Below are 24,201 nucleotides of genomic sequence, written 5' to 3' on the forward strand. Positions count from 1 at the left end.
CTAGCGTAGTTTCCAACACAACAGCATAATGGTTAAGTTCATAGACTTTGGAGTCAATAACCTGGAGTCAAGCAACCCCAGCTCTACCACTTACCAGCACTGTGAACTAACTTCTCTGAGCCCACTATTTATTTTTCTTTTCTTTCTACTTTTTTTTTTTTAAAAAAAAACAAACACAATATAACTTTTGGATATAATCACAAGGGCTACAGTCATGAGCAAATTCTCATTCTGTTTTGTGCTCCCTTTACCCCAACTTCAAAGCCACTATAATACATTCTTGTTTTTGCCAGATGCAGCCTCCAAATATAGAATGTCAATCCTAGTGATGATCTCATTTAAAATACTTTTATTTTAAAAGCTTCAAATGCTTTGGATCAAACTTCTTCATCTAATACTTGGGAGTAAAACAAAGAAAAAGGAAGGAGGGAAGCAAACAAAACGACATCTGTGAAATGAAAACTATGCATCTAGCACCTTAGAAAGTGCTGACCTGGTTAATAAAACACACATAAGACAAAGAGCCTACCTTAAGGTTATAAAGATAACCATCACCACTCACCCATGTTTGTTAAGCGAGGTACATGCAGTAAATGTTATAGACATATGGGGAAGAGAGCAGAGAGCCAGCAATAGTCAGAGAACATGTTTTGGGATCTTTTCAATTTCTAGGTAGTGAGCGGGGCCTAAAAAGCTAGCCCAAAAAAGTATGACAATTCATCAGTGCTACAGCAAATCCTGCTGGTAGTTAGTACATATTATGCGTCCTCAAGCCTCAGCAAGGGCTCATAATAACACAGAGGGGTAGGCCTCCTTCATCTAGGGGCTGAGCACAGGCCACCTACCTGAATATTTATAAGTGCAGTGAAATGGAGTTCAGTACCTGTCCACTGCCCGACAAAAAACTCATAACCTTCCCTTCTTGGCAGTGCACAAAGAAACTGTGGGAAACAAATACATGAGGAGACAGATGAATAAATAAAATCATTTGCTCTATGTCCAACCACCTGTGTCATTCACTCCATTTCTTCAAAGTTTGGGTTTTAAAACTTTTTTTAAATTATGAAATTCATATGTATGTGATAATGTAACAAACACTCATGCACTTCCCAACCCACCTAAGAAAGAAGGCATTAGAGATCCAATTGAAGCTCTCTCTGTAAACCCATTCTAATTCCATTCCAGTATAACAGGTAAACTGCATTTGGTGTCTGTCATTCCCTTTCAGGTTTTTATACTTTTAATGTATAGGTATACATCCATAAACAAGAAACAGTACTGTCTGCATGTTTAAAAAATTAAATCGTATCAAACTATATGTATACTTTTTTTAAACATCTTTATTGGAGCATAATTGCTTTACAATGGTTATATGTATACTTTTGCAACTCGCTTTTTTTTACTTCACATCATACTTCTGAGATTTACTCATGTTGATAAGTATAACTTCTAATTCATTATTTTCACTGTTATATGGAATTTGACTACAGAAATTTACCACAATTTTATCTATCCTTCTTTTGATGAACTTTTGGGTCTTTTTCAATTTCTAAACTTTCTAATGCTGCTGCATTAATTTTTGTCACAATTATTGTAATCACTTCATATTCTACTATCTGAGGCTGATACTGAAGCATGTCTCTAAACACCAAGAAATAATTAGTTTTATGCTCAAGATGAATTGGGGAGGAGTGGTGAAGAGAATGGTGCCAGAACAAAACAAAGTATAATCAGTCCAATATGCATTAGTCATGGAATTGTCTCCTTACTGCTAACCACCAAGGCTCTGTTTTATTATTATTACATGAGATAACCTCAGTGCCTAATGGGTAAACATTTTTTTTAAAGCTTTATTAAGGTATACTTGAACTATAAGTTGCATATATTTAAAGCGTACAATTAGAATCGTTGTGACATATGTATACAGTGAAACCATTACCACAACCAAAGCAATGAACATATCTATCATCTCTAAAAATTCCTTTGTAATTCATATCTCCCTCTCTCCCACTGCTCTTAAGCAGCTACTGACTTGGTTTCTGTCACTACTGGTCAGTCTTCATTTTCTAGAATTTCATATAAATGAAACCACAGAATCTATACTTCTTTTTGGTCTGGCTTCTTTCACTCAGCACAATTGTTTTGTGATCTATCCATGTTGGTGCATATATCAATAGTTCATTCCTTCTTATTGCTGAATCTTACTCCATTATATATGTATTGTATATGATGTATATGTACACACACACACAATTTCTTTATTCTTTCACCTGTGATAGAGTTGGGTATCTTCAGTATTTGGTTATTACAAATAAAGTTGCTATGAACACTTGTATACACGTCATTGAACGGACATATGCTTTCAGTTCCCTTGGGAAAATATCTAGGAGTAGAATGGCTGGGTCTTATGGCAGGTATATGCTTAACTTTTACAGAAACTGCCAGACTCTTTTCTAAAGTGGTTGTACCATTTTACATTATTACCAGCAATATATTAGAGTTCCAGCTGCCCCATATCCTCACCAACATTTGGGATGGTCAATCTTTTTAATTTTAGTCATCTTAGTGGTATCTCACTGTGGTTTTAATTTGCATTCCCATTATGACAAATGATGTTGAACATCTTATAACTTCCATTGCACTTCACTGGTGAATTGTCTGACTCTTTTGCTCATTTTTAAATTGGGTTGCTTGTCCTCTTATAAAGTTGTAAGAGTTTTTAGTATATTCTATATACAAGTCACTTGTCAATATATGTTTGCAACTATTTTCTCCCAGTCCGTGGCTTACCTTTTCATTTTCACAACAATGTCTTTTGAAAAGTAGAAATTTAAAATTTTTTTTATTGTGGTAAAATAGACATAACAGTTACCATTTTAACCATTTAAAGTGCACAATTCAGTGGCATTAAGTACATTCACAATGCTGTGAAACCTTCACCACCATCCATCTCCAGAACTTTTTTCATCTTCCCAAACTGAAACCCCATACCCGTTAAACAGTAACTCCCCACCCTGCTTTCCGCTCATCCCCTGGCAACCACTGTCCTTCTTTCTGTATATGAATCTATTCTAGGTACCTCATATAAGTGGAATCATACAGTATTTGTCCTTTTGTGACTGGCTTATTTCACTTAGCGTAATGTCTTTAAGGTTCATGAATGTTGCAGCATGTGTCAGAATTTCCTTCCTTTATAAGGCTGAATAATGTTCTACTGCATGTATGTATCACATTTTATTTAACCATTCATCTATCAGTGGACACTTGTGTTGCTTCTACCCTTTGGCTACTGTGACTAATGCTGTTATGAACATGGGTATACAAAGAGAAAATTTTAATTTTGATGAAATCTCATTTATTGATTTTTTCTTTTATGGTTTTGTGCTTTTTGTGAGGTATCGATACTTAAATCTCTGCCAAGCCCAGGTCACTAAGATTCAATCTAAGATTTTTTTTTCTAGATCATTTTTTTTTTTTGGCGGTACGTGGGCCTCTCACTGTTGTGGCCTCTCCTGTTGCAGAGCACAGGCTCCGGACGCGCAGGCTCAGCGGCCATGGCTCACGGGCCCAGCATCTCTGCGGCATGTGAGATCTTCCCGGACCGGGGCATGAACCCGTGTCCCCTACATCGGCAGGCGGACTCTCAACCACTGTGCCACAAGGGAAGCCCTTTTTCTAGATCTTGAGTTAATTTTTGGATACTGTGTGAGGTAAGAGTAGAGGTTCATTTTTTTGCGTATGGATACTCAAATTGTTTTGCACAATTTGTTGGACATGTGTTGAAAAGATTATCCTTTCTCTATTTAATTACCTTGGCACCTTTGCTGAAAAACAACTGACCATGCATACGCTGGTTTACTTCTGAATTCTCTATTTTGTTCCATTGATCTATTTGTCTGTCTTTATGCTGGTACCACACTGTCTTCACTACTGTAGCTTTATGAAAACATAGTCTTGAAATCAGGTAATGTAAGTTCTCTAAATTTGTTCTTCTTTTTCAAAATTGTTTTGTTATTCTAGGTCCTTTGGATATCCAAATAAGTTTTTAAAACTGGCTTGTCAATTAAAAAAAAAGAAAAAAAAGGCCTATTAGGATTTTGATTGGTATTATATTTTATCTAGAGATCACTTTGGAGAGAAATGACAACAATATTGAGTCATCCAACACAGTATATCTCTCCATTTACTTAGATGTTTTTTATTTTCTCTCAGCAATGTTTAGAAGCATTTTTTGAGAATCTTAGAAATTAGTATAGACACCAAGTCAGCTGATCCATCTCACCTATTCCCTTTCTCTTAGGTCTTCTGGCAGCTCAATACCCCAGCAACAATTTCATAATTCCTTTTAGGTATATATAATCAAAATAGCATGGCCAAAGCTGAAAAGAAACTGCCAATAAAAGAGAAACTTAAAGGAGGCTGAAAAGATTAAGGTCTCAGGTATTGCTTCCAACATTCACTTCTATTAATAAATAAAGATCCACATCAGAAAGGGCTGAGACGTTTCAGAGAGCTGAACAGCCACAGGCTCATTGGGCCAAACCCACATGATTTCATAAGGCTAAAAATCTTACTTATCAGTACAATCAATATGTGAGCATCTTTGTTAAATAACTATAACATGTGAGATGGTATGGAGCATGAAGAGATTGGTTAGGAAACATCCTTGTCTGGCAGCACTGATAAGGAATCCTCATATGGTCACTGGACACTTACTGTTGGACAGGACTGAGCTCGGTTCCAGATCAAATCAAACTTCTCTTTCTGTAGGTTAGAAAAGAATAAAATTCAAAAACAAGAAAACATAAAAGGCCACAATCACATTTAAATTCACCAAGACTGAACTCTAGAACTAAAATACAACTAAAACAACCCCAAGTTCCATCATCTACAAATCCCTCTTACAACAAAGAGGAAAAAGTAGAGGTACGCTTTCCTGTTCAATATCAGAATTCTGTGTGAAGAGTGGATACTGCAAATGCTCTAACTCTTCAGGGGACTCTGCCCAGTGTCAGAGACAACAGGTCACTGAGTTTGTCCAGGGAGAGCTAAGAAGGCCTGTTCAAACAATGAGTCAGCATTGGAGACCTAAAATATCATGAAAAGTGCCGAGCCTTCTGAATGTTGCACTCATGAAAGGAAAGGGTATATATGTAAAAGATCTTTTTATTTTCTTAAAAGAAAATAAAAGATAGCAATACTCTCACAACAACCAAAAGGCCTGGCTTTATTTTTCCATCTGTAAGTTTTCCTCCTTAAACTTACACGTGTAAGCTCAGTATATATTTGGGTGCTTGATATAAACTTAACCTAAAGCTACTTCCTCTTCAGAGAAGAACAATTAAAGAACTAGCTGATAACCCAGTACATTAAATGCTTTCTTCTGGTAGAAGGCAGCAGGACATAAACCAGAAGAAGTCGGCAGCCTTCCTTCCCAGTCACAGATCTTAATGGTCAAGCAGTGGCCCGTTACTATCTCCAAGAAAGCAATTTTGAGAAAGGAAAAAAAAAAAAGCCACTTGCTAAGGGGAAATGCCAGAAAAAGACTAGGAGGAAGCTCCAAGTCAGCTCAGGTACAGGTCACTCATAGACAGGAAGGGAAGAAAGCTAGGCCAGAGGCCCTGTCCTAAATTCCAACAGCTTGGCTGGAAAACACCAAAAAGAAATAAAAGACACTTGGAAATTGCTCAGCAACATAAACTTACACCATACTCCCTTGTCAGAGACTTGACTCAAAGAGACATTTCTAAACCAGAAAGATGAAAAACAAAAGCCATAAATATACCATATGGAGCTCCCAATCTTTGGTGCTCAGGGTATAATAAAAACCCTCAGAGCTATAAATGTAAGTTCTCAAGAGGCAATAAACATAGGAAAAGTAAAAGCAACTGGCCTGCTAAGGTTAGAGCCCTGACCTTCATGTTATAACACTCTCATTTTCCCCTACAAACTACTTACAGGAATAACTGCATAGACTGTATCTTTTGCTGCAAAATACTGCTGCCAAATCTGTACAAAAAAGAGAGAGTGTCTGTGACCATCAGTAACCTTTTCAACCTGTACCAAGACGTGGTGACAGCTTTCATTGCTCAGAGTAATATGCTATTTGATAACAGGGAGGAAAACCCAACGTAATACTTTTATTACTAGTACATGATTACAAAAAAGATTTAATACAACCTACTCTTCTAGATGATCAAACTGTAACTCTTAATAACAAATTCCTATCAGAGAAACGGATTCTGAGACCTTGTTAATCACTTCTCCCAAGGTGTGCCTTGTGTGTAATAGACAAGCTTTTTTTTTTTATCATATGTTCTCTCTTCTCTCCCAAAACCCGCACTGTCCGGCCAACTGTGGGCCCTCTCAGAGAGCCAGGATCAGTCATTCGGAACCCAGGGTCTGAAGTCAGGCAGATCTGGACGCAAATCCCAGCTCTTATCATTTGCTGGCTCTGCTACTTTGGGAAAACTACTGGAAATCCCTAAATTATATCAATATACTCATCAATAAAATAGTAATATTAACCTTAGAGGATTACCGTGAAGACTACTGAAATAATGTTTGTGCTTAGCACAACAGAATTACAATGCAAACCAAAGCCAAGGTGCTCCGAGGGCAAAAAAGAGGCACTTAATCCAAGTTAGGGAACAAGTGGCAGAGGAAGGGACACTTGAGCTGTATCCTGAAGAATGATCAGGAGTTAGCCAGGTGAACAGGGAGTCTGGGAAGAAAAACAGGTAGGAGAGAAGATAAGAGACACATTCTAAGCAGGGAATGACAAGCAGTAGCAAAGGCATAGTGGTTGGGGAAGGCATCATAGCCAAGGTGACACCTGAGGGAGCTGGTGTTGAAGACTGGGTCACCTTCCTTTAGAGCTGCTCTGCTTTGTCAACATTCCCATGAAAATGGGGGGGGAGGGGGCAACTGAAGATACTAATCAAAGTGTGATCTCACCAACACAAAGCACAGAAGGACTATTACCTCCTAGGACCTTACTCTATCAATGCAGTAAGGTTGCTTTTCTTTTTTTCCTTTTTTTTTTTTTTTTGCATGTCAAAACACTGTCTCATTTTTTTTTTTTTTTTTTTTTTTTGCGGTACATGGGCCTCTCACTGTTGTGGCCTCTCCCATTGTGGAGCACAGGCTCCGGACGCGCAGGCTCAGTGGCCATGGCTCACGGGCCCAGCTGCTCTGCGGCATGTGGGATCTTCCCGGACCGGGGCACAAACCCGTGTCCGCTGCATCGGCAGGCGGACTCTCAACCACTGCGCCACCAGGGAAGCCCTGTCTCCTCATTTTAAGGACAGCATATCCAGCTTATTTTTATTTAATTTGTATTAGAAGATAGTTTATGAATCCACACTGTATTTATGAGACTGACAGACGTTCCCTAACATAGTTGACCTGGTTACTCAAAATTATATTAATGAACACAAATTTGTATCTAAAAATATAGGTCTAAATGATATTTGTCATATGATTATCAGGCCTCCTGGGCCTGGCTTCTCTCCCCCATAAAGGACATGCCTGGTGTCCACTTTCTATTGGCACTTCTTCCCAAAGGCAGTTTGAGGTCTCCTGGAGACTTTGCATTAAGCCTCTATTAACAGAAGTTAGAACTCTGCACTGTTTTCTTTTTGTTTTTCTGTCTTTCCACTAGGCTGAAACCCCTTGAGAGCTGGGGATTCTCTCATTTATTTCTATGCCTGGCACAGAGGCTGACATTTAATAACTGTCTGCTGAAATCAATGACACAGCGTTCAAGGACACCCACAGCAATTGGCACAGCTTCCCGTAGGGGAATTTGATGTAGAGTCAAACAGACAAGGGTTTGAGTCCTAGCTCTGCCACTAAGTTGCTTCATGTCTTTAAGTTACAGTTTCCCAGCTGTAAATTGGGAATAATAGCACCTACTTTATAAGGGGGTCATGACAATACAATGAAATAGTGTATATAAAGCACTAAGTACAGTACCTGACACGTAGTATACTGCTTTTATTATTATTTTGATTCTCTCAAGATACCTAAAATATAATTCATGGAACTATAAGGAATGCCAATAAATAGCTTATTATATTCTAATTAAAGAGAAAAGAATCAGATGTGAAAATGTAAATAGCATTTACAAATGCTAATTCAAGCAATATGGAATGCCTGGTATATGGAATGACCAAACAAGCGGAATAGATCACACGTGGTTTGAAGGTGTCCAGGAAGCTTCCTGCAGAAGGTCCTAAAATAATGGAGGACTCTGAATGTCAAGCAAAGGAATATGGGAAGTCACTGAATATTTGAGAGCAGGTTACTAACATAATATTTATTTTTATTTATTTATTTAAAAACACAAATATAGCACTTATTCTGTGCCAGGCACTGTTCCAAGTACTTTATAAATATTAACTCATTTAATTCCCCAAATAACTCCATGAGGTAAGTACTATTATTATGTCCACTTTACAGATAGGGAATCTGAGGCCCCCAAAAGTTAACTAACTTACCAAAGTCATTCTGCTAGTAAGTGGCAGAGCTAGGACTTAAAACTGGCAGCTTGGTCCTAGAGTCTGTGTTCTAAACCAATACACTATGCGAAGTAGAACTTTAGGAGGATTGAACTGGTGAGGATATGATAGGGGGAGAGGGGGTGGGAGAAATAAGAGCAGGGAAACCTATTTAGAAAGGTAGTCATCCAGGCATAGAGGAGTGATGATTTTAAATAAGATGTGGACAACAGGAATGAAAAAGAAAGGGGAAATGTCAGTTGATTAGATATATAGGAGTGAGACCAAGTTTTTGTATGCACTATTTTTCATGTAATTCATCACTTTTGTTTTCAATGATTGCCTTTCATTTTGGCTAGAAAGAGGTGTCAGGAAATGTATGCTCCTTTCTACTTTCAGATTTGGTTCACAGAGCACACATTTTCATAAAGTATGACAACTCATTTTCATTCATTACCTGTTTTATTTCTTCTGCAGTTTTGTCTTTCACCATCTCAATGTTAAAGATTGAACTGAGGGTCTGAAAGAGAAAATAAAAGGCAATTAACACCCACAATTAAAAAAATAAAACAGTTTAACTCTATCTGTAAGCCTTGTGGGAAGCAACATGGGAGGACAGTACAGCAGATCTTCAATAAGTGGAGAATGAGTATAAGAAAACCCACATGCTCAGAAAAGGGAGCCCCCAGGGCAGGTTTCACAGTTCTATTTTCAGGGGATATCTACTGGTACTTCCCAAATGTTTCACGCTCACTAATAAGTGTTGCAGCACTTTGCAGCTCCTAAGAGGAGAAAGTTCGCTTGTTACCTTTAACTGCTATTCTGCCAGAAGTGGCTCCTTATTTGCAAGTTAAATGACAGAGTAAACATGTTTTTATTTGATTTTTTAAAACTACTTCCTGGGACTTCCCTGGCGGTCCAGTAGTTATGACTCCACATTTCCACCACAGGGGGCACGGGTTCAATCCCTGGTTGGAGAACTAAGATCCCACATGCTGCGCAGCGTGGCCAAAAAAAAAAAATCTACTTCCTATAGAAAGTAGTAAGTAGTATACTACATTTCCTTCACATTTCCTCTAGCACCCCCAGGACCCACACTATACTAGGAGTCATATCAAGGTCATAACAAAAATTCGTAGAAATATCTCTCATCTCCACAGTTAGAAAATCACAAAATCACTGAACCACAGTAAATATGTTCAAACTTGCAGCCTCTTATTATAGATGTTCCATATGAATTTACGCTTGGATATTTAATTAAAAACCTACCTTGTCCTTGGTGAATCCTCTGCTCATACGCTGTTTCCCCAATGTGTCTGTCTGAAATATACAGTGGGACAGGATATTAATCTATACTTTTAAGAAGAAGACCACCCTCCCTAGGTGAGGTGCCCAATAACTCATTTAGTAATGTTGCACCTCAGAACTCACTTCTCTCCACTCTATACAGTAACTGTACATACTGTTCTAAGAGTTACTGTTTGTGAGACAACTTTTCTTTGACTGATTCTGAGATACAGAGATGAGAAAGGAGTTCTTTGTTAGTAAACACCATCTACTGGTACTGAGAGTCCATTATATCCCTGCCACCATGGATGAGGGAATCCTTCTCAGAACAAGCCTACTCGGGTTTCCTGTGCTCTCTTTCCCAGTGAGCCACAGAGGAGGTAAGAATGGAATGATGTATTTTCCAAGCTGCTTCTTATCTGTGACAGCATTTCTGAAGTCAGGCAACCTCAGCAGACTATTGAGTCTTTTCTAGTACTCCATCTTAGTATTCCCTCCCTCAAATTAGACTCCCCCTCAAAAAAGGCCAGGAACAACTGAAAGTGATTATTTTCTCTCCTAGCCCACTCTCAGATAAAGGTCACGGCCAGGAAATACAATTTTGAGTTGTTTCTGACAGTAGGGATGTGTTGTTCTGAGTTTTCCATTCAATTTCTGTGCCTTTCAGAGAGGAGTGCAATCCACACCTGGGATTCTGAAGCTGAAACATACTTTCTGCATTAAACCCTGTTTTTCATTACTCTGTGCTTTAATGAATCCAAACCTTTCATAAATGATGTCGGTAGAACCAGTACCCACAAACTAGACAAAAGCGTGCTGTAGAAAAACCTGCTGGATACACCCTATGTGCCCAAAGTCTCAAGAGCAATTAATGAAACATTTAAAGCATGTCTACTACAGATGCTTTGGAAACCTATGGGGACCTGTTGTTTTGTTATCACAATAATTGACTGGATGGTTTCACCTGCATTTATGGGAGAGGCAGTGGCGCTAAATGAGCTGCAATTTTGCAGATGAGTTCTACATAATGAATTTTCCCTCATCCCACACAACTTTCCAATTCTAGCCAGACCTTCCCTCCTTCCTCCCTCCCTCCTTCCTCCCTCCCTCCTTCCTCCCTCCCTCCTTCCTTTCCGTTCTCTTTCTTTCTCCTTTTTTATTCAATACTGAATTTTTCAGAAATGCAACTACTATGTAACTTCAGAGAAGACTGTACATTGTGGGATCTCACGAGGGTCACTGATAACAACACTGCTCATGGTTTGGGAGTTTTTATAATTACCAACATCCCGTACCAGTTTGCATTTGTTGCTTACGTATTCATGGTGATTCCATACAGAGGTGAAAGAACCTGATGACTGTACTAGGTCTCACAGCATAGTCGTGCCCAAGAACGTACATGCTGAAATCTGTATTTTATTTAAAAAATACTTCCCTTTATTACAGCTAAGGCATTATATTTATTTTTCCCCCTGAAATTATGTGTGTAGGTGGGTTATATTGTCTACATTTCATTTCAGGGTAGAATTAGAGAGAATTAAATACAATTTATTATAAAAAGGGGATGTTGGGTATCACGTGGTAGGGAACCAATGACTCAAAGTAAAGAAAAGGCTTTAGAAATGTAGCCATTAGCTATTAGCCTTCCTCTAGCTAGATAAGAAAGACAGTAAGTGAATATTTACCTAAGAGTTGCCATAATTTAAATTAAATCTTTACTTATTCTGCTCTTGTCATCGTAAAGCTGAATTTCTAAGTCTTGTTTCAAAAAGCCTTCCCAGATAATATTGAAAGTTTATAATACAGTAATATTTCCCATAGCTATTTATTTGTAATCTTGACACTATGTTTGCTAAAGGAAATTACATTTGATAAAATATTTGTAGTAGAAAGTTATTTGTTCATATAAAATTGTAAACTACGTTTATCACAGGTTGAATTTCTCCCCAACCTTGTAATGATTAACCCATTAACTATTCTTATTCTAATTAACTCAACCAGTTATTAAAAGACTGAGTGGATTCTCTTAAAATTTAGGATACCCAAGGCAAAAAAAGTTATTTTCCAAGTAAAATAAACATCTCTCCTTTTACAATGTAGAACCCCAATTTTCCACTGTAACTACCTTATTTCAGGCCCCTGCAGCCCACACCTGGATATATTCTCCCTGGCTTTGCCTCTCCCCCCTCCAATTTGTTCTGTACACCACCTTAGATTAGTATTTTTCAAATCATAGGTTGTGAAATCAATTTAGTGGACTGTAGCCAAAGTTTTTTAAAAGATGAAAATAATAATAAGAGTGCATTGCATGTATCAATAGTAAAAGTAAGCATTTGTTTCAGTTATAATTATATACATATATGTGTAATGAATTGCAATGTAAAATATATTTCTTACCGTGGGTTATGGTCAAAAAGTTTGAGAAGCACTGCATTAATCTTCCTATACAATTGTCCCCTGGTATCAGTCAGGGATTGGTTCCAGGACACCTGAAGACACCAGAACCTGTAGGTGCTCAAGCCTCTTATATAAAATGGTGTAGTATTTGCATATAACCTACGCACATCTTCCCATACACTTTAAATCATCATACTTATAATACCTAATACAATGTAAATTCTATGTAAATAGTTGTAAATACAATAAATGCTATGTAAATAGCTACCTGTAAGTGGTAAACTCAAGTGTTGCTTTTTGGAACTTTCTACAGTTTTTTTTTCCCCTGAATACTTTCTATCAGCTGTTGGCTGGATCCACAGATGCAAAATCTGTGGATGCAGAACATGCAGATAGGGAGGGCTGACTAGACACAGCTTTCAACATGCTTTTCCCCAGCTCTGATTCTTGTTTAAGGGTAATAAGAGCTAACATGTATTAAGCACTTTTTCCCTCCCTGATCCCTACATGTGTGCCTTGACCACTCGACTATACCCCCTGGGAGCAGAGATTACCCTTTTCATCCCCTTATATCTCCACCATGACTACAGTACCTTGCCAGAAGGAGCAGTATACCATTTATGGATGGAGCTGATCCCCTCAATGAGCCCACTCCCAGGATAAGGGTCAGGGGTGGGGATGTAGAGCACTGGTGAGCCAACAACACCCAAAGGGGTAGGTCTTACCTTCTGTTCCACACATTTGATAAAGTCACCTTGCTTGGAGTGCCCCACTGGCTGCTTCCGAAACTCACTGCACTTCTCCAGTCGGGACTCAAAAGCAGTTGGGTCAGACCTGATCAAAGGTAAACCAAAGGATAAACAACCTGGGCCTTTCTTTCTTAAATAAATTTATTTATTTAATTTATTTTTGGCTGCGTTGGGTCTTCGTTGCTGCACGCGGGCTTGTCTCTAGTTGTGGAGAGCAGGGGCTACTCTTCGTTGTGGTGTGCGGGCTTCTCATTGGGGTGGCTTCTCTTGCTGCAGAGCACAGGCTCTAGGTGCGCGGGCTTCAGTAGTTTTGGCACGCGGGCTCAGTAGTTGCGGCTCATGGGCTCTAGAGTGCAGGCTCAGTAGTTGTGGCGCACGGGCTTAGCTGCTTTGCAGCATGTGAGATCTTCCTGGACCAGGGCTTGAACCCGTGTCCCCTGCACTGGCAGACGGATTCTTAACCACTGCGCCACCAGGGAAGCCCGCCTTTCTGGATTTTGAAATAACAAAGCACCATGTTCCACTTTCACAGAGAGAGGACACAGTCAGAGGCTGAAGGATTTGTCTTAATTTAGTTAGGCCTGAGCACAGGCCTACAAATCAAGAAAGTGGAAAGAGAAATCCACTTATTCAACTGTTATTACTCCTCAAGGGGCCTGTGTAACATTTTTCTCCTGCAGGATATTCCCTAGGGTGACACAGGGCTTGCTCCCTCAGGTACTTACACTCTGGGTATTTGGAATTTAAATCCTTAAGATAGGAAAGGTACTTTGTGGTCATCTTGCTGGGTTAGATGCAAGAATCCTCAGGCAGGAATCCCAGGTGTCCAGCTCTTACTGGAACACATCTAATTCTTAGACATGTCCCTTCCCTCCCCGACTAGGGCAAATCTCTATTTATTCAGATCCCAGCAACTCAGAGGCTTCAGGCAGCCTCTTTTGCAGATTTAGCACCTGAGTTCTCCCTGACCCTCTCTCCAAAGAACCTGCTCCAGTTGATGGATCATCAGAATTTGTCCTTATGTCAAAATGGGGCTGGTCTTCAGGCGTCAAGTCCGGGTTGGGGCTGCCATCTGTTAAGAATGCTTCAGGCTGTGTAGCTGACAATATTTGGCTGTGTACACTTTGGTGAAGATGTCATCCAGGGGCTCCAGCTCCCAGGCCATGAGACCTGTAGTGTCATGGGTGACGTCTGCAGGCTCCAAGGGCATCCTGGTTACCCCTCTGGTCCTTCTTGGTCAAGGCAATGGAAGGCGCTCGTCCTCCATGTAACTCCTTTCTGGAGGTGTTGTCGAACACCACTCCCTTCACTGCCATGTACTTGGATAGATCGTCCTTCCTTCCGGAGAAGGCCAGCTCCTCCTCGATGAAGAGCTGCACCAAGGGCCTCACCTGGTAGGGTGTGGCACCTGCCTGGCCAGGGCTGCAAGTACCAGGGCCTAGGTTAGTGTTGCCAGTGAGCAGATGGAGATGGTGAGGGGTGGCCCAGGCAGTGGAGCCCTGTGTACTCTCACCCTGGACATCTTTCATTACTAAAACATTTTGAGTCTAAGTCTACCTCTCTGTATCTTTCACTCCCCCAGGAACAAGAGAAAATGTCCAGTTCTTTTTATGAGTACCTGAAAATTGCTCTTATGTCACCTCCTAAGTTTCTCTTCTCTAGGTTGAATTTCTTCAGTTTTTTCAGCCTCTCTTCATATACATGATTTGTAAATCATTCCTTACTGTGGACCTGCTCTCTGGGCATGTTCGTTTATGCACACGCTAGATACAGTGGGCCTAAAGCTCTCACCAGTGTAGAGTGTGATGCAAAAACCCAGGTACTGGACTGGAGTGGGGTCAGCAGGGCACACAGCCTAGTCTTGCTGTTGGCTCACACTGAACTGGGGTTATAAGTGCTCCAAGAGCCCAGGTTTTAGTGAGTATGCTACAGCACTAACCAATCAGGACTATAATTCCTTTTAAAATATCTCACGATAGCCTACCTGTTGGTCTTGGGCCTCACGGTGAAGCTCTGTCTTGCCTCTTTCCTCGATGACTTGGCCCAGGTTCTACTGATCCTTTCTTGGCCCTGCTTTCACTGCATACCTCCCTTTTCCTCTACCTCATGTTCTTTTCCCTTTTGTAGCCGCAGTTTTCCCTCCCATCTCACTCAACTTCTTCTAGAACTTATTCCTTCCTCTCTCCCTTTCACTCATTCAACAAACTTGACTTGTTGTCTCTCGCCTGTTGGTTGACTTGCTGGGCTTCAGAGATACAGAAATAAATAAGAAAGAGTCCCTACCTCAAGGAGCTTACTATCTAGTAGGACAGAAGGACATGTAAATAAGTACATGAGAGTGCTACAGGTATTAAGATGAAAATTTGCTCAGATATTCCCAAATGGCTAAGGTCGTTTCAGGCTCTGTTGCTTCCCATACCTGGAACACCTGCCCCCAACGTCAGTCCTTTATTCCTTTGCGCTGGGCCATAGAGCTAAAAGGAAGTTTTGGTATTAGATAAAGCTAGGGAGACTGGCAGGTACTAGAGCACAAGGGCCTTGCATGGAACACTAAGGATATGGAGTGGCCTTGGAAAGCCACTCTTTAGGAGACAGCAGTAGTATGTGTAAACACTGACACAGGAATGATCTAGTGGGGAAGGAAAGTAAAACCAGTCATTCATTTGTTATGAATAAGAATGAACAGGAGCTGTGAAGTACTCAGAATATTAGTAGACCACTCTTCTGAGATGCTTGTCTGTGAAAGGGATCAGTGAGAAAAGGCTGAAGGGGAATGTAGGTCAAGAAAAGGTTTTTAAGATGACAAATACTTGAGTATATCTGAATGCTGTTGAAGGAGAGCAAAAATCCTCATTCATTTATTCTGTCATTCTTTCAAAGAAAGATCATTATAGTAGCAGTGACATGGACTGAGGGTAGATGGGTCTAAGACCAGAAGTGAGGAAGACTAGTTAGAGCAGGGGTCCCCAAGCCCCGGGCCACGGACCGGTACCATTCCGTGGCCTGTTAGGAACTGGGCCACATAGCAGGAGGCCAGCAGCGGGCAAGCGAGCGAAGTTTCATTCTGTATTTACAGCCACTCTCCATCCCTCGCATTACTGCCTGAGCTCCGCCCCCTGTCAGATCAGCGGCAGCATCACTCTCATAGGAGTGCAAACCCTACTGTGAACTGCGCGCGTGAGGGATCTAGGTTGTGCGCTCCTTATGAGAATCTAATGCCTGATAATCTGAGGTGGAGGTGAGGCGCTGATGCTAGCGCTGGGGAGTGGCTGCAAATACAGAGTATCATTAGCAGAGAGGTTTGACTGCACAGAGACCATAATAAATCAATTGCTTGCAGACTCCTGTCAAAACCCTATCAGTAGGGACTTCCCTGGCGGTCCAGTGGCTAAGACTCCACGCTCCCAATGCAGGGGGCACAGGTTCAATCCCTGGTTGGGGAACTAAGGTCCCACATGCTGCACAGTGTGACCAAATAAATAAATGTCTTGGGGCTTCCCTGGTGGCGCAGTGGTTGAGAGTCCGCCTGCCGACGCAGGGGCACGGGTTCGTGCCCCGGTCCGGGAAGATCCCACATGCCGCGGAGCGGCTGGGCCCGTGAGCCACGGCCGCTGAGCCTGAGCGTCCGGAGCCTGTGCTCCGCAACGGGAGAGGCCACAACAGTGAGAGGCCCGCGTATCGCAAAAAAAATCAAACCAAACCAAACCAAAACAAAAAAACCCTATCAGTGAGTGGCAAGTGAAAACAAGCTCAGGGCTCCCACTGGTTCTGCATTATGGTGAGTTGTATAATTATTTCACTATATATTACAATGTAACAATAATAGAAATAAAGTGCACATTAAATGTAACGTACTTGAACCATCCCGAAATCATAACCCGCCCCCCACCACGGCAGTCTGTGGAAAAACTGTCTTCCACAAAGTCGGTCCCTGGTGTCAAAATGGTTGGGGACCGCTGAGTTAGAGGATGACTGCAATATTCTGGGTGAAGATGACAGAGTAAATTAAGGCTGTGGAAGTAGAGATGAGCTAGAACTCAAAGAAGTTACAGCATCAGTCTTAGGTTTCCTTTCCTAAGACAACTGTGCCCACCCTGCCAGATTCTCTCCCAAGTCCCTTCGATTTTCCCTTTTGATCTCTTTCAGCTCTTCCCAGTTCAACTCTTTGGACCCTCCAAGGCCCCCTTATACCCACCTCAACCTCCTCTACTCTCCAGGTCCTTCTCTCTGGAAGGTGAAGGGTAGTGTTAGGAACCCCGGATTCCAAGTCAGAGAAATCCCAACCAGCTGTGTGACCTTTGGCAGGCCTCTTACTCTCTCTGATCCTCAGTTTTCTCATCTTAATGAGAGAGTTCAACTGAGAGCCAACTGTAACACTATTAATCTTTGATGCCCTGCCCCCACCCAATCTCCTTTCCTTACAGTCAGGGTCCTCAGCTAGAAGCCTGGGAACCCGAGTCCTAGGACAAGGCTCAGCTGCCTCAATAGGTGACCTTGAGCAAGTCAAGTCCCTTCTCTGGAAGGCTCCATTTTTCCCATTTCGATAATGAGTACAGGTTTCTCGGAGTTGCCTGCCTCTTAAGGGCTGTCGTAAGAGTCGACCTCAGCGTTTTGAGAACTAAAGCAGACAGAAAGACAACTGGGGCTTCGCAGAGACTCCCGGCTCTCACACTAGCTGTGTGATCTTAGGCAAGTGACCAAGCCTCTCTGAGCCTAGATAACCATCTGTAGAGTGGGGACAGTGCCAGTGATCCTCTAGCAGGGCTGCTGGAAGGGCTGAGAGCGCCAGATACAGATACACCAGGAGCGCGGGCCGAGCGCCGCCCCTCCTCCCTGCCCGCCGCCCGCCGCCGGCCGGGTCCGCACCTGCGCAGCTGCTGGATCTTGTCGCGGTAGCGGTCGTAGAAGGGGTTAGCCTCGATCTCTTTCCCGACCCCGCTGCCTTCGACGCCCCCCGCGGGCCGGCCCGAGCCGCGGCGCACCGGGAACACGCGCAGCTGCGCGGGTGACACGAGCCCCAGGCCCAGGACGCGGCTGCGCACCGCGCACAGGCCGCGGTAGAGACCGGCCACCTGCAGGACGGCCGGGCCCGCGCCACCCGCTGCCGCCACTACGGCAGCCATGGCTGCCCCCGCCTCCTCCTCCTCCTCCTCCCCGGGCACTTCGGCCTCGGCCCGCGGCCCGCGCGCCCGCTCCATTGCCCTCCGGGTCCGCCGCGCCCGCGCTCCAGCAGCGAGGTTCCGCGCACTCAAGGTTCCGGGAGCCGGTGAAGGGCGCGGTGGGAGGCAGGGGGTTCGCCGCTCCTGCCCCGGGCCCTGCCCGCGCCCCGCGTGCTCTGCAGCTTTAGCGCCCCAGCCCAGCCTTCTCGCCGAGCCTGCGACCAGCAGCCCTTGCGGGTTAAGTCTCCTCTTGAAAGCTGCTCGGACCTACTGGTCCTCACCGAGCTTGCTCCCTTTTAAACTCTTTAGGCCCGTGCTGGAGTAGTCATCCTTCAGCATCGAAGGCCCTTTCATCAGCTGTAATCACAGTAGCAGCTTCTCTTTATTGAGCGTTTCTATGTGCAGGACACTATTTGCTTCATACTGTGTGAGGCAGGTTTTATCCCCATTTTATAGACGAGGAAACTGAAGCTGAGAATCATTAAGAGACTTGTCCAAGACTTGTCCAAGGGCTGAATTCTTTTAAAGATGCCAGCTGCCTCCGAAGCCTTTTCTTCCTCTGCTTCCTGACACCCACCTTGAACTCCAGCCAAACTGAACTACGCTTCTCCCCAAAGAGACACCTGGATTTGTCCTTGACAAGTCTTTATACCTGGAATGCTGTCTCTCCACCCAATGCCACCATCTTCTTCACCCCCTGAACCAGGTGTGAGTGAACTCCTGGGGTCAAGAACGGTGACATCAACACCTGGTCTCACCTGCGCCCAGCACAGGGCCAGGCCTGGAGCAGGCCCCCTGTGATGGCACTGATCAGTCTGCCCTCATGAAAGTCCTCCTGTCGGGTCTTACATGATAGAAACCCCTCTTGAATGATGGACCTCTTAGGGTCAGGGACAGTGCCTTCAACTCTGCTCAGTCCAGCCTGCACTTTTGGACATGGGCCTTGGGCCCTGGCCTGTGCTGGGAGTAGTGTGGTAAACCCTGAGATTAGCAAGTCCTTTAAGTGCGCCAGCCTGTACCTGCCTTAGCATCCTTGCACTGGCTGCTCCCTTTGCACATGGCTATCTCCTCATCATCTAGGGCTCAGTTCACAAGTCAGCACCTCAAAGGGACTTTTCTTGATGCACCCCCATCACTTTATATTCTTTATCCCACTACCTTATTTTCTTCAGAGCAGTTAAGGCTACCTGAAATTCTTACGTATTTATTTCCTTGTTTACATTAATTCATGGAGCTTACATTCTAGTGGGGTGAGACACAATATGTATACATACCTACATACGTACATAAATAATGTTAGGTGATAATACACGTTATGAAAAAACAAAGCAGGCTAGGAGAGACAGAGCTAAGGGGCCAGCTGAGCAGAGACCTTAAGGAAATGAGGCATGGTCTGTGTGGATACCTGGGGGAAGAGCCTTCCAGATGGAATAGCAAGTGCAAAGGCCTTGATGCAGGAGCACGCTTGCCCTGCTTGTGGAACAGCAAGAAGGTTATTGTGCGAAGGAGGCATGGAGAGGGGTAGTTTGATCGTTCAGGGCTTTGTAGGCTTTGGTTAAGGACTTTGGTTTTAAATCTGAGTGAGGGTCCTCCTTGGTAGTGCAGTGGTTAAGAATCTGCCTGCCAATGCAGGGGACACGGGTTCGATCCCTGGTCCGGGAAGATCCCACATGTCATGGAGTGACTAAGCCTGTGTGCCACAACTACTGAGCCTGTGTCTAGAGCCCATGAGCCACAGCTACCGAAGCCCGCACCTAAAGCCCATGCTCCGCAACAAGAGAAGCCACTTCAATGAGAAGCCCATGCACTGCAACGAAGAGTAGCCCCCACTTGCAGCAACTAGAGAAAGCCTGCACATAGCAACGAAGACCCAACACAGCCAAAAATAAATAAAGAAATAAAAATAATTTATAATAAAAAAAATTAAAAAGCCTCATTCTGACTGCTGGTGGAATATAGGGCGTGGGGGACAAGGATGCAAGCTCTCCCAAGGGTGATTAATTTGTCCTAGTTTACCTGGGATTTTCCTGATTTTAGCATCAAAAGTTCTATGTCCTGGAAACTCCCTCAGTCCCAGGCAAACAGGGATGGTTGATCACCCTAAAGGGAGACCAGGTGAGAGAGGGTGGTACTTGTATTAAAGTGATGATGATGGAAAAATGGTCAGATTCTGGGTATGTTTTTTTTTTTTTTTTTTTTTGTGGTATGCGGGCCTCTCACTGTCGTGGCCTCTCCCGTTGCAGAGCACAGGCTCCGGACGCGCAGGCTCAGCGGCCATGGCTCACGGGCCCAGCCGCTCCGCGGCATGTGGGATCCTCCCTGACCGGGGCACGAACCCGTGTCCCCTGCATCGGCAAGCGGACTCTCAAACACTGCGCCACCAGGGAAGCCCCTGGGTATGTTTTGAAGGCAAAGCCTAAAGATTTTGCTACTGGAGTGAACGTGGGTGTGAGAGAATGAAGGGCGTCAAGGGTGACTGTCAGGTTTTTGGCCTGAACAACTGGAGGGAGAGAGTTGCCACTTACAGAGAGGAGGAGGCTGGAGTAGGTTTTGGAGATGGACCATCAGGAGTTTGGTTTTGGACATGGTAGTTTGAGATAACAGACTGGCAAGGAGGGATGTCAGCCAGGCTTTTGGGAGTATGAGTCTAAAGTCCTGAGGAATGGTCTGGGCTGGAGGTACAACGTTGAGAGTTGACAGTGTATATATGGTAGATACGCTATTTAAAGCCATGAGTCTGGGTGAGATCACTGAGGGAATGAATGTGGACAGAGGGCTGAGGACTGAGCCCTCGGGCACCTGACATTTAGAGATCAGGGAAAAGAGGAGAAACTAGCAAAGGAGACTGAAAAGCAGAAGCCAGTGAGGTAGAGCCCAGAGTAAGTGGAACCTGGAGAGAAATCTGTGCTCATTAGTGCCCCAAGTCCCACGCTGGGGACTTAAAGAGGGAAGTACTTAGATGGTGCCCAGAAGCTGAGCTAGGCCTAGTGGTGCAACCTTCAGGCAGGCTGACGTGGGTTTAGTTAGGGGAGGGCTTTCTAACTGAGCTGCCCATAAATGGATGAAGCTGCTTCAGGAGGTGTGGGCAAGTCCCTGACCCAAGCAATTCCCCACGTATTAGTGCTGGGTAGGGGAGATCTGCCTCTAGGGCTCAATCATGTGCTGGGAGTTGGACTACACAACTCTCAAAGTGCCTTCAAACTGGAGACGGTGTGATTCTGGGAAGCCAACTGAAAGAACTTTGTCACAGAGTAGGGGGTGTTGAGCTGAGCCTTGAAGGATAAGCAGGTGTTCGGTGGTGGGGAGAGTGGGGAGGGGCACTCCTAGGTGGAGGAGCAGTGTGAGCAATGCTCCAGAGATGTGAATAAGCAGGGTCTGTTAAGCAGGGTCTGGTCAGAAGGGAAAGGTGTGTGAAGGATGGGGAGGAAGGTGAAGCTGAAAAGAGATGTAGGGCCAGATGGTGGGGAGCTCCCATTCGGCCTGATGCCCCGGAAGCACTTGCCAATACTCATTGAAGGAAGGTAATGAAACAAAAGAGAAATTGTAAGAGCCAAGGAAGGAGGTGTTGACCACATAGCTCCCTTGAGTGGGTTGTCTCCTGACAAGTCAGTCATAGCAGACTTGACGGCAGGGCTGCCCACTGCTCTGGGTGCTCCCTGCCCAGGGATCCATCAACTGTTCCTTAAAGCCTAGGGACAAAATAAGCCCCCGAGGAATCTAGGGCCCTTTCCTGGGGGCTGCTCTGTAGGTCAGAGGTAGGGGGCCGACAATTCAGAGGGTGGGTCAGTCCCTGGTAGAAGCAGTAGAGACGCACTAGGCCTAGGAAACACCACTGGTGGCGTCTGTTCCTCCCATTAGACTTCACAAGCATCGCCCTTGGATGCTCAGTGTTCAGAACTCTGTGAACCACCTTTAGGGAACAATGGGGTCTGGGAATTCTGGGGACTCCTATTGGCTAGACAGATGGGTAGGTGAACTCCCTCTCCCCAGAGCCATCGGCCAGCTAGGTACCAAGGTTTGACGTTATGGATTCCCAAAGGGAGGACCTCAGCCTCCCTGGTGGTAAGTGTGCTCCCTCCCCAAATCCCTGCCCCCTGCTTTATGCCCTAGGCTTGGGGGCACTCAGGGAAGACCTTTTGCATGGGTGGGGGTGATGGCTGCCTGTGTGGAAGCATGCTAAGAGTTAGGACAGGGTTTCCTCTAGAAAACTATGGATTTCTTGAGGGCATAGACCATGTCTCTCTGACAGCCCAGAGGGGGTACCACAAATACCCCAGGCCATCACAGCTGAATGGTTAGCGGTATGGTGGAATGGGATGGGACATTGGTGTCCCGTCGACTGGTAAACTTTTACTCTCTTGATGGGCTTTGCCTTTAGTGAGGCTTCTCATTCTGATGGATCAGACGGGGCCAGGGTTGGGAACCAGAGGCTTGAGTAAGCCTGGGCAGGTCGTGCCCCTCTAGACCTAGCTTTTCTTATCTGTGAAGAGCGAAAGGTGGCCTCTTAAACTCCCTGGAAATCCTGCTTTGACTGAATAAAAGAATGATGAGGCCAGTCAATGAGAAAAGGAAGGAATGGAGAGAGTGGTTAAGTGGAGGGAACGATTGGTGAAAGGGCTAAGCAGAGGAATGAGAAACAGCTGAGACCCCAAGCTACAGCTATCAGCCAGCTTGCTTTTTTTCTTATTGCCTTCCTTAGTGTGGGTGCCACTGTACTTTGGATTCCTGGGGCTGTGTTCTGTGATAACCGGCGGCTGCATTCTCTTTCTGCACTGGAGGAAGAACCTGCGGCGGGAAAGGCGTGCCCGGGAGTGGATGGAGGTGATGCGAGCAGCTGCATTTACCTACAGCCCGCTGTTGTACTGGATTAACAAGCGACGGCGCTATGGCATGAACGCGGCCATCAACATGGGCCCTCCCCCTGATGCCACCAAGACCGAGACTGACACCCAGAATTCAGATCACCCGTGGGAGTTGGACATCCCCGAGAGCAGGAGCTATGCTACTCAAGACAGCAGCCCCAAGGTGGAGGCCCCCAGCCCCCTGCAACCTGCAGTGCAGCTGATCCCACAGCAGCCCCTACCTTCCCCGGTGCTGCGGCCCCAGGCCAGCTCCCGACCCCCGATTCCCATTTTTCAGGAGGTGCCCTTTGCCCTCTCGCTGTGTAACCTACCCCCGATGCTGAACCACTCAGTCTCCTACCCTTTGGCCACCTGTCCTGAAAGGAACATCCACTTCCATTCCCTCCCCACACTGGCCCAGGGGGACCACTGCTTAAATGCCAAGCTGTCTGCTTCAGAAGTGTAGCCTCCTCTCACTGAGGATGGGAGCTGGAGGTATCGGGGCAGTGCAGGAAATGGAGCTGACCTCAGGGAGGTGGTACTGACACAGAGGCCAGGGCCCATCTAGATGTCACATAATGAAAGATTTAAAAAAGTCCAAGACTCCCTTGTGTCTCATTTGCTGTTAGGAGGGAAAATGTCTGAGGGGGGCACTTCACAAACCAAGCTGAAGGTCAGAGTCTCACCAATACCAATGGGAACTGAGGGCTTGCTGCGGGGAGACACGCTGAACCAGTAGTTGTGATGGGCTCAACATCCCTCTAGACAGTATTTAAGAACAAAACCATATGTCAGACCCTGGGCTAGGTACCCAAAGGGAATGACATTCTGTGGGACATTAAGCACAGTTGCGACAAGAGTGGCAGCCACTGAGGATGCATGAACGATGGTGATTGGTAGTGGCCAAAACAAGTCAGTATGAAACCCATGAGCCACACTGCACTGCTGCTGGAATTGCATTCTTTGTTAACATCTAAGATGTATTGCGTTCTTGTGTGGTTGTCTACATTATTTCTAATACAAGAACACTGCCAAACAGATATCACAATCCTCTTCTTACAGATGAAGTTTCCAAGGGCATTTGCCGTCTCATTTTTTTTTTTTTTTTTGGTGGTACGCGGGCCTCTCACTGTTGTGGCCTCTCCTGTTGCGGAGCACAGGCTCCGGACGCGCAGGCTCAGCGGCCATGGCTCACGGGCCCAGCCGCTCCGCGGCATGTGGGATCCTCCCGGACCGGGCCACAAACCTGTGTCCCCTGCATTGGCAG

At 44.6% G+C, this 24,201-nt stretch overlaps 2 protein-coding genes across 6 annotated transcripts in view; one reads left to right on the top strand and one right to left on the bottom strand.

The window, feature by feature from the left end:
* The window catches only part of ATPAF1 (ATP synthase mitochondrial F1 complex assembly factor 1), a 39,442-nt gene extending 21,201 nt beyond the window's left edge, over window positions 1-18,241 (bottom strand). Inside the window, exons 1-7 of one of the 5 annotated variants that reach the window (XM_067726033.1) lie at window positions 17,801-18,229; window positions 12,911-13,019; window positions 9,771-9,821; window positions 8,959-9,021; window positions 5,959-6,009; window positions 4,717-4,764; window positions 846-941 (exon numbers count right to left, since the gene is read on the bottom strand). In XM_067726033.1, the coding sequence (XP_067582134.1) occupies window positions 846-941; window positions 4,717-4,764; window positions 5,959-6,009; window positions 8,959-9,021; window positions 9,771-9,821; window positions 12,911-13,019; window positions 17,801-18,132 (750 nt within the window). In that variant the 5' untranslated portion in view covers window positions 18,133-18,229. Of the gene's footprint in view, window positions 1-845; window positions 942-4,716; window positions 4,765-5,958; window positions 6,010-8,958; window positions 9,022-9,770; window positions 9,822-12,910; window positions 13,020-17,800 lie in introns of all 5 variants that reach the window. The other 4 variants (XM_067726036.1, XM_067726037.1, XM_067726035.1 and 1 more) reach the window with 4 other exon arrangements.
* A 3,862-nt stretch (window positions 18,242-22,103) lies between these two features.
* TEX38 (testis expressed 38) lies at window positions 22,104-23,581 on the top strand. Its single transcript, XM_067712288.1, has 2 exons — window positions 22,104-22,155; window positions 22,793-23,581. The coding sequence occupies exons 1-2, from the start codon at window positions 22,119-22,121 to the stop codon at window positions 23,398-23,400; spliced, it is 645 nt and encodes a 214-aa protein (XP_067568389.1). The 5' UTR covers window positions 22,104-22,118; the 3' UTR covers window positions 23,401-23,581.
* The last annotated feature ends 620 nt before the right edge of the window (window positions 23,582-24,201 follow it).

Source organism: Pseudorca crassidens, chromosome 2 (genome assembly GCF_039906515.1).
Source record: "Pseudorca crassidens isolate mPseCra1 chromosome 2, mPseCra1.hap1, whole genome shotgun sequence".
Classification (NCBI taxonomy): Eukaryota; Metazoa; Chordata; class Mammalia; order Artiodactyla; family Delphinidae; genus Pseudorca; species Pseudorca crassidens.